We start from the raw sequence: 10,313 nt of genomic DNA, 5'->3' as shown, positions 1-10,313 counted from the left end.
TTCCTTCTTCTTCTTTCACAATAAAACTTTTTTTTTCCTTCTTCTTCTTCCACGGTAAAACAGAGGAGAGAGGACTCTTCTCTTTTCTTCAACGAAACAGGGGACTCTTTGTCCCCTTATTCCTGAGGCAAGGCTGCAAGGGAGATCCTCCTCTCTGGCCAACATCGTCCACAATCGAAAGGGCGGTACCCGACGATCGGACGATGACAACTATAGGCTCCGATGACCGATGGCGGCCCAACGATGCCGGAAAGATCAAAAAAAAAAAAAAAGGAGAACTTGCTCAACTAAGATTTCAAAAATTTTTTTGACAATAAATTGACAAAAACTCAAGCTCAAAATCCATAGCAGATTGAAGAAGGAGGATTGAAGAGATTTACTTGGCTTTTTGATGGATTTTGATTTGATTTTTGGTGTCTAAAGCAAGGAAGAACTATTGGTGAACAACAGAACAAGGAGAAATCAAGAAAATTTTTATGATGATTTTGTGATGAAAAACTAATAGAAGATCAAGACTTTTAAATAAATTTTTAAACAGATCTTTGATCCTTTGAATATCTCTAGTGCAGGGCGATGAGAGCTGAAAAATCGTTGGAAACCGTTAGGAGAACGACGTTTGGTTTACCAAAAAAAAAAATTCAGGGGCCTAGAGAATTCAAGGGCCTGGGGCAGTCGTCCAATTTGACTTGCCTCAGGGCCGGCCCTGCTATTTAGTCTTGTTGCAGAAAGCTGATTATTTGCATCCTCAAAGTTTATTTGGAGCCATGACATGAGAATTGGTATTATAGCCAGAGTTTGCACCCATCATTAGGGAGTTGGTGGATTGTGAAGATGCTAGTCAGGTGTCAATGGATTCAGATATTTAATATGCGAACATAATCAGCACCCAAAACATTTACGGTTGATTCAATCGCTGACCTCCCACCATCACCATGTTATATTCCTTATGCTAAATTGATAGCAGTATGAAATGGAATTAAACGTGTAGTTTTACATTACCATGCTTTACAATTATAGGTTGAAGGTGACTCAATTGCTATCATCTTACTGTTGACCTCGCATCACAATCATAAATCTCTTTCTAACCCACTGTTGCAGGATATCTTTGGATGGCGACACACCTTATTTGCATTTTCAGCTGCGCACATAAGGAGGACAAGTAATACAGTAGCTGATTGAGTAGCCGTTGGTGGACTTGAGCGTAGGTTTTGTATCATAGGATCAAAGGTTACTTAGGCCCTCTTGGACCTTCAGTATCCCTCGCGGAAAGATGTGTATACATTATAAGTATGTGTTACTCTTCTAACTTTGGCTTAAGCCATATTTGTATCATATATATATATATATATATAGGAAAAGACGCTGCAGATTAAAACACAAAACTATCTGAAGGTACCCAACCTTATTTGGCTCGATTCCAAAGGCCATCGTGTGCCGGTTTCACGACGCCAACCGCTCAAGTATGCCGATTTCCTCGCCCTTCTCCGGCTCAACGGCTTTTCCGTCCATTCAAAGGAAACCGCGTCACAGCCCAACTGTACGTATGGGGCAAAAAGAAAAAGCCATCGCCGGTTGCCACGTTTCGAGTAGTGATTGGTTTCCACGCCATGACCCCACATCGTTCCCTAAACCATCCAGTATGTCCATTCCATATGGTCTGGAGAACAATTTGGTAACGTGTTTGGGCTTTATAACACAAAGGTACGACAACAATCGTTTTACCTCTTGGCTCCAATTCAAGAAATGAAGCGAGGGAAGGTGGAAACTCGCTGTCCCTCTTCCTTCCCTTCCCTTTGTCACTCTTCTTCCTCTTCCTCACGAATTAATCTCGAGAGGAAACGAAATATTCGGAGGCGAGGCGAGATCCGAAATTCGGAACCCCAAACCCTAAGGAGGTGGAGGAGGGGAGGGAAGGGAGGGGAAGATGAGCGTGATCGATATATTGACGCGCGTCGACGCGATCTGCAAGAAATACGACAAATACGACATCGAGAAGCAGCGCGCGGAGAACGTCTCCGGCGATGACGCTTTCGCCCGCCTCTTCGCCGCCGTCGAGTCCGACATCGACGCCGCCCTCCAGGTCCTCCTTCTCATTCTCCCTTCTACGGTTTCTTTCCCCTGATCTTCGCTTAGATGCGCATCCTATCTCGATTCACGATGGACTGAGTGGTGAAGCTATTGTGTAGAAATCGGAGATGGTGGCGCGGGAGAAAAACAGGGCGGCGGCAGTGGCGATGAATGCCGAGATCCGGCGCACCAAGGCCCGGTTGACGGAGGAGGTGCCCAAATTGCAGAGGTTGGCACTCAAGAAGGTCGGCTTCTTTGTCATTCTGTTCCTTTTAATTTAATATTTCCGGAAAATTAGGGTTTTTGTTTTAGTTTCTGCCTTTCGAATTGTAGATTTTGGTATGTTGAGAAACAATGCAGCTTTCGGTCCAACACACACAGACACACACACAAAAAAAAAAAAAAGAGAGAAGCAATGCAGCTACTTTGAGTGTTCCGTGAATCGTTTCATTTCGTATTTGTGTAAATTTGGAAATAAATTTTGATTACTTTCTATCCATTTTCATGAATATGGTAATTTATTATCTCTATGTACATGTTCTTCTGGATTGATGGAAATAACTGAAGTAATGAACTTGCAGGATGGTTTCAAGAATTGAAGACCTACTTACTAATTGAAGTGGGCAGGTTTTTGATTTGTATTGCGTAGTAGGAGGGGGTTAGGGTTCAGAATGAGAATTGAAAAAGTATCAAATATTTGGGTTTTGTTGTTTGGGGCAAGTGGGTTTGGACGCTTGATGATTCCATAGGTTTTCTGAAAGAGATATTACAAGGAATTACAATATAGCTGTGGGTTTTGGGTATCAACTACCAAGTCAGTCGATAGTGGTATTGAATGCAAGTTGGAACCATTTGAAATTGGTGTTTTTATCTTGATAGGTATTGTAATTTGATCCTTGTTGGGTAGGTGCTCTTTTATTTAAATCTTGTTGAAGGTGCTCTTTTCAAGAACCTTCTAGCTGGCCTTCATTATGACAGTTGTGATTTTGATTGCCAAAAGATTGATCTGGGAACAACTTTTGCTGTCCTGGACATGGATGTTGCCTTATGGAGTGCTGTAAACCTGTCGCACCATTGACTCTTCATGAAATTTTATGAAATGATTACAAGATTAACGTTTATGTATGGATGCCCAAGTAAAAGTTCAATTTATAATGGTGATGATACTTGTTGTCCTAGGTGTGATAGAGTATTTCTTTTATACATTCTCATATGTACATGATTTGTATGTGAAGCCTGACTCTCTCGATGAAGCTTAATTTCTTGTTATCTCTTTGTTTTATGCACATTTGAAATTGGGGAACCACCCTTTCTGATTAGTTAGTTTGAAAACTAAATTCAAAATTGAGCCATAAAGAATCTGTATTTCTTTCTTAGTTCCACCATATCTATTTTCAAACATAAGGGGATAATGTTAACATTTTGTCTTATCTGTCAAACTATTAATACTCAAGTTATTTACTGCACATATTGTCTCAATTGGTTTTTGGATCTTAGAAGTCTTATTCCTCCATTGCATGCATGATTGATGCCTAGTTACTAATTTGTATATCTAACTAGAATTTAAATCCAGTACTCTTACATATTGATAGTGAATCTCAATATTAGGAAGCTATAGAATCGGTCATTGAACTGTCTCAGAATTTACAAGTTCCATGACTGTTACATATTCATCTAATGTAATTTGCTTTTGACTTTTTAATAAGTTGTGCTTTGCTTAAAATTATGTTTGGTAAAACAGCGGATGCATCTTACAACATTTATTTTGTTGTATATTTATTTGATTTAAGTCTATTACAGGTCAAAGGTCTTTCAAAAGAAGAACTTGCAACACGGAATGATTTGGTTCTTGCACTACCAGAGAGGATCCAGTCAATTCCAGATGGGAGCACAACTGGCAACAAACAAACTGGAGGCTGGACTGCTTCAGCTTCTCGCCAAGAAATTAAATTTGACTCAACTTCAGGTTATCAGTTTTTGGCTTGCTAAAGGCCTACTTATTTCGATATTATTTGCAAACTTCTAGATAAAAGTAACAATTATAGAGATTATGCAACCAAATTACACTATGTGAATGTTTATTATGTTTTGTATCTAGAATCTTGTGCACATCTATTTGGCTTCTCTGAGTGTTATTTTTGTAAGTTTGCCAAGGTTGCTAGATGTCTTGTTAGCGGACGCTATTCGATCCTCTAGACAAGGTTTTAAATCCCGTGGGATAGGACTGTTCCGATTTTTTCATAGTATCGCCACCGTCCCATCCCGTCCGGATACGTGGGATAAAAGATGCCCCAAGACATCCTGTTTAGGATGTTGGGATGCTAGCGGGATGGCCCTATCCTAACACATGGGATGGTATCCTGTCCCAGTGTCCCACGAGACGTTCCACTGGGACCTGAATTCTTGCCTCTAGATGGTATGTGTATAGAATTTCCAAAATGACCAGATAGATTCCTAAGTTTCCCTTCTAAACTTATATTGGCATGCGCACACAATTGATGACAATCTCATTTTCAGTCACTGACACTGAAATCAAATAAGATAATATTACTTTGAAATGGTTATGCAGTTACTTCTGACAACTGTAACAAAATTCATTTGAAAACAATAATAAAACCATTTGTTTTGAGTACTTTGGAAGTAGCACTACATAAAGTGGGGTCAGGGCTAAGATGAAATATGATACTGCAGCTAATTTTTTGACCAGTGGTATTTGTAGCATGTAGCCATGTACTGATGAAGGCTGGTTAACCATTTTTTTTTATTTAAAGTCGATTTGTGTTAATTAGGAGTTAATGTGTCCATTTTTCAAAATGAAATTTTGATTCATTGTTAGATAACGATGTGGCAAATGGAATATCTATGAGCAACCAGAAATACAAACGAGAGCCCTTGTTTTGTATGAAGATGGCTAAGGGCAAAAAACTGAACGAATATCATGTCTAAGGCTTGTGGTTGAATAAAAAATTTGTGTCAAATATTTGCAATAATTAAAGAATCTGGTTTATTATGGAAATAAAGCTGTTACGGTAGATGGCCATAGTTGTTAGACATACTATCATGAACATGTAGAGGCCAGTAAGGAATTCTATATCTAGGGTTACTGACATCAACACTGCTATTTGTACTCATCTCTTAGAATAGGAAGTCTGTTAGGATGGAAGAATTATTCATATTACTGCTGTTAGCTGGTTTATAGATAACAAATTGGATTACCTTAGCTGTAAGATTTCACTCTTTCACTCTTGATAATGGTTGTGGCTCTCAAATGCTCTCATACTTAACTACCTAGAATTTTCTAGCATCTGTGTCACATGCACTTTATAATATAACCCCAACATGCTTTGCCATGCTTGCAAAATCCAGCTCCTGCTCCATTCCTGCCACCCCCTCTTTTTTCAAGTCAATATTATTTCATTGCTGCCAGCATCTGTTATAATTAGTTATTTCGACCATAATATTTCATTTTACAAGTTTGTTTATCGTTTAATTCTTGTATTCTGTAAACCAAATAAGTTGATGTTCATTATTTTATATTACAAATGTTATTAGTTTATGCCACATTCTAAAGTCTGCCGTGCCTTTTCCTGCTCTCACATCAGCGTCTGCTCATATGTGTCCTAATTCAGGCAATTGAGTTGAATATGAGAGCAAATGATGGTTCCTAACCTTTTCTTCTTTTCTTTCTTTCTTTCTTTCTTTCTTTTTTTTTGAAATTAATGTAGATGGAAGATTTGACAGTGAATACTTTCAGCAAACTGAAGAATCAAACCAATTCAGGCAAGAGTATGAGATGCGCAAAAAGAAACAGGCAAGTATTTTTGTAATTATACCTTATTTCATTATTGACTTCTGGTTTTACAACTACAACATGTTAAATCAAACATTCCATATGCTTTGCAAAAGCTTATCTATTAGAATGCTTTTTAACAAGGTCTCTTTAGAAAAGCAGTTTTAGCTCATATTTGGATGGATATCCTAATTTTAGATTGCATTATTGCCTTTTATATATTTTCTTTCATCTTACTGGTCCATGTCTTTCTTAGAATTTAATCGAATCCTCACATTTTTTCCCATCCTGACATGTGGATCTTATCCTTGGTCTACCCTTCTACTTCTTTGAGTTGACTCTGTGTATGCATGCAACGAAATTTCACATCATTGAATTTTGCTTCCAAATACATTTGGCATGCATACAACACGCCCAGTCCATGTCATCCAATTCTGCCCAAGCTTCAGACTTCTTTTTCTTGCATTGAAGAGTGTTTAATTCTGTTCATTGACTCAAGTGTGTGAACAATGGTCCCGTTTTTTCCCTTGGATAAATATCATTTCCTTTTCTATATTCAACTTTTCATAGTTCTGCCATGTTAGAATTCTCAAATTCGGTCTGTTTCACTATGAATCCTTTATGTTTGGTCTTTCATGTTTCATGTGGGCATGATCATTCTTGACATGCCATAGTCGTCTTGTGTGACCTTTTCACTCTCATCTTGGTTTTTCGTTTATGTTACCTTTTTTGCTGCTCTGATCATTTTTTCTCTGAGTTGCTTACCTTTTTACAAGCTACATGCCTGGTGATTGAATTATGATTGACATTGTCTCACTTTGTTGATCCTTGGGACACAAGCATCACTGTTCATTCTCTAACCTAACTTTCATTGGCAACTCAACATTCTAAATAAACTTTTGGGTGTGTCACTGATTGGGTTTGGACTGGTTATATTTTGCAGCATGATGATTCTAGGAGCACATCTTTGTCTAGTAAGCATATGGTTTTTAGAATAACATTTTACTAAGAAATCTCCTTGCTAACGGGGTTGCTAATGTTGTTGCAGGACCAAGGCTTGGATGTTATATCTGAAGGTTTGGATACACTGAAAAACATGGCCCATGATATGAATGAGGTTGGCTGTTGCTTGTTATACATGCTAGATATTGTGAGAGATTACGGAATTACCTCCTTACTTTATCAATGCAGGAACTGGACAGGCAAGTCCCTTTGATTGATGAGATTGACACAAAGGTTGGATGTTCTGCCTTTATTAAAGTCATATACTTTTAGGACAAAACTTAGCTTTGTTATGCATTGATGAGTATGTGTCTTACAGGTGGATAAGGCTACTGCAGACCTTAAAAATACTAATGTGAGACTGAAGGAAACTGTTAACCAGGTACCCTTTATTCTATTTCTAAATGGCATCTATGCCTTGTCAACATGCAAGCTGATTAGATTCAAAGTACTTCTGGTTTAGCTTTAGTGAGTTTGCTTTTGAATTTGTTTCAGCTGAGATCCAGTCGCAATTTTTGCATTGATATCATCCTGCTTTGTATTATTCTGGGAATTGCTGCTTATCTATACAAGTAAGTTTCTTTTGCGCTCGATTTTCAATAATTGTACTTATCTAAAAATAGTTGTTTCGGTTTTTCCTTCGGTATAATCCCAAAAGAAATGCTTGTAAATGTCACATTGGTTTATTTATATATATTGGTAGAAACCACGTTGAGTGTTGATGCTTGAGACAGTGATTAATTTTTTAATCATGTATAACTTTCTATTCCTCTCTCTATCTTGATGTTTTCATTGTTGGCATTGTGGAATTTTTCATATGACATGTTCTGCTCGGCACCTCTATGGTTTCTGCATACAGGGTTGGCACCAGGTGTTGGATTTCCTGAATAGGAATGATGACATGAATATATATGCATGTGGTTGCATTGCATGTACATATTACAGTTACTTGCTTCTTACAAATAATAGTAAAATATTACTCAGGAGACGGATTGCAGATCACATCCAAGTCGGTGTGGTAACTCAATTGACAAAGTATATAGCTTATAGAAAGAACCTATGAGTTTGTATGTGCAGTGGAACCATTAGTTGAAGCATATATCCGCCACAATATTTTCCTTTTATTTCTTAAAAATTTCTGATGTTTTGCAATTATATTTAGTATTCAGTTGGTGGAGTAAAGTTGAATATTATCTAGCAATGCTAGTCCTGCTATATACAGACATTCTTTAAAAACTCTAAGGCATGATAACCATCTGACATTCAAACATCCATAGGCCCTATAATAATCACGTAGTGGTTTGATTTTTTTTTTTTTTCCTCATTGATATATTTTAGTCTTGTGAAATGGAAGAGAAGCCATGTGCTTCTATTAATTAAAAGTCAAAAGGCCACTAAAACATGTCCTATTAACCTTTTGCTGGTAATCATTTGATATTTCAGCATTAAAATCATACGCAGGCTTTTCACTATTTATAGTAAATAATCATGTTTATACAGATCCATTGGTTTATATTTCACATTTCCTATGTATCATCCCTGGGGATTTATTTTGTATGAACAACATTATCTTGACATATGTATAGACATCCTCTTACATGAGCCTTCTGAAAACATACTTTAGAAGCCCTGGGTTTTTCTTATGTTCCCACCTCTATTCAGATCCAATGATTGTCCTTCTAATATTCTCAAATTGCATTTATTATTACATGCAAGTAAATGAGATAAATTAGCCGTCTATGGACCCTAGGAAATTATCGATGCATCCACTGTTCCATTTGTGGGATTGTATCATGTGTAACACCCCTTCACCAAATATACAATTCTTGCAGGTGCATTTTGGAACTTTAAGTTGTTTTATGTTTTGGTCAAGGTTAGGTGGGAGGGAAGTGGGTTAATCTATTTTTGGATAATTCTCATGCCATGTTATTTCAAATAGTGCATGAAATATTATATTACTTGGTTAAGTTTCAGATTTTCATATTACGCATGACTGCCTCAAAGTAGAATATACGCAGATGAATTCATATCTAATTAAATAAGGACGAAAAGCTTGGATGAAGGGCTTCAACCCTTTCTTATTGAAGCATGCTAGTACATCTTGTACGTCAATGTAAAGTCATACTACTGTTGGTGCTTTGTCCATCAAGCCATCATATGGGTCTGACAATCCTCCTTGGGGTTAGAGCCAGCCCAACTATTCTAATTTTTTTTTTTTCCAGGACATTGCCTGTGCCATTTATGTACAATCTTCAAGTAATATAGATAATAATGTGGTTTATACTAGTTGTTGTTATGAGTTTTAGGCAATGCGCTTCCAATCGAGATCATGTTTCAAAGAAATTATTTTTTCCTTTGATTAAAGAATTAAGAAAATGTAAGAATTCATTTCCGTTGCTTGGCAATAACATTTCTCAATATACAAGTCGATGCACATATATGTTAGGTCATTGATTTTCATGATCTAGTACAGTGAGAGATGGTGATTCCTTTGTTGGCTGCAGAATTAGAGATGATATTCCAATCTTCCAGTCAATGCAGGAATTCTTTGTAGGACACATTTGTGTAGATTATTCCAATGAAGTCTTTGAAGAAGTTCTACTTGGATAGTTACTGATATGGTAAAACACAAAGTATGGAGTGCCGTCTTTCTTGAGATCTGCACTAATATTTATTCCATAAAGTTGGTGCTCTTTTTTTGCATTTGGTTGAATTGAACTCAGCATGATGATTATTACCAAAAAACCTATTATGATTATTTTAAAGAAAATGTTCTGCATGCACTTGCTGCTATTTCGCACCTGAAAGTATCTTCAGCAGTTTTTGGTTTCAAGATTTTGTCCTCTATCCTTATTGGATTTGTTTATTGTTATTTCTTTTTTTGTTGCAGTGTATTGAAAAATTGAGATACTTTGATATCTGGTACCATTGCTTGGTCTTGCAGCTGACCACGAGAATGTGTTCGAATGGTCCAAGATGTGCTAATATGTACACATTCATGTTTCCCCATTCTTATTTTCTGATTTTTAATGTATATTTGTTTTCAAACCAAAATCCTGAGGCATGTTTTAATTTTCCGGATATTACAGGCAAGTCGTGGCTTGTGTCTTGATAGTTTAAATTTTTGGTGTCTTTTGCTCTGTATACAGCCTACAGACAAATGGATGTTTGTAACTCAATGACCTGCTGTATTCTTATGCATCATTTACTAAGATAATTGGTGATGCTCAAGGTGTAGTTACAACTCACGTTGACGATTGCTGCATGAAAAGAAGTTGGATATTTGGGTTCATGATAGCTCAAGACCCGAAGCAGTATTTTGGGTCAAAATTTAAGCTGATCTATGATGCATCAGTTAGATTTTCAGTTGGCCTTCTATTTCCCTTTTTTTCCTTGTTTTTTTCTTATTTTGAAAGAAAATTTTTTTTGAAGAGCCATTATCCAACGAACGATT

At 37.0% G+C, this 10,313-nt stretch overlaps 1 protein-coding gene across 1 annotated transcript; it reads left to right on the top strand.

Moving 5' to 3' along the window:
- Positions 1–1,736: 1,736 nt before the first annotated feature.
- LOC105035723 (syntaxin-71) lies at positions 1,737–10,090 on the top strand. The gene is made up of 9 exons (XM_010911392.4): positions 1,737–2,080; positions 2,187–2,312; positions 3,868–4,033; positions 5,793–5,878; positions 6,906–6,974; positions 7,049–7,093; positions 7,179–7,241; positions 7,355–7,431; positions 9,750–10,090. The coding sequence occupies exons 1-9, from the start codon at positions 1,925–1,927 to the stop codon at positions 9,763–9,765; spliced, it is 804 nt and encodes a 267-aa protein (XP_010909694.1). The 5' UTR covers positions 1,737–1,924; the 3' UTR covers positions 9,766–10,090.
- Positions 10,091–10,313: the final 223 nt, after the last annotated feature.

Source organism: Elaeis guineensis, chromosome 2 (assembly GCF_000442705.2).
Source record: "Elaeis guineensis isolate ETL-2024a chromosome 2, EG11, whole genome shotgun sequence".
Lineage (NCBI taxonomy): Eukaryota > Viridiplantae > Streptophyta > Magnoliopsida > Arecales > Arecaceae > Elaeis > Elaeis guineensis.
The sequence above is the reverse complement of the archived record's forward strand: the minus strand, read 5'-3'. Positions and strand labels throughout refer to the sequence as shown.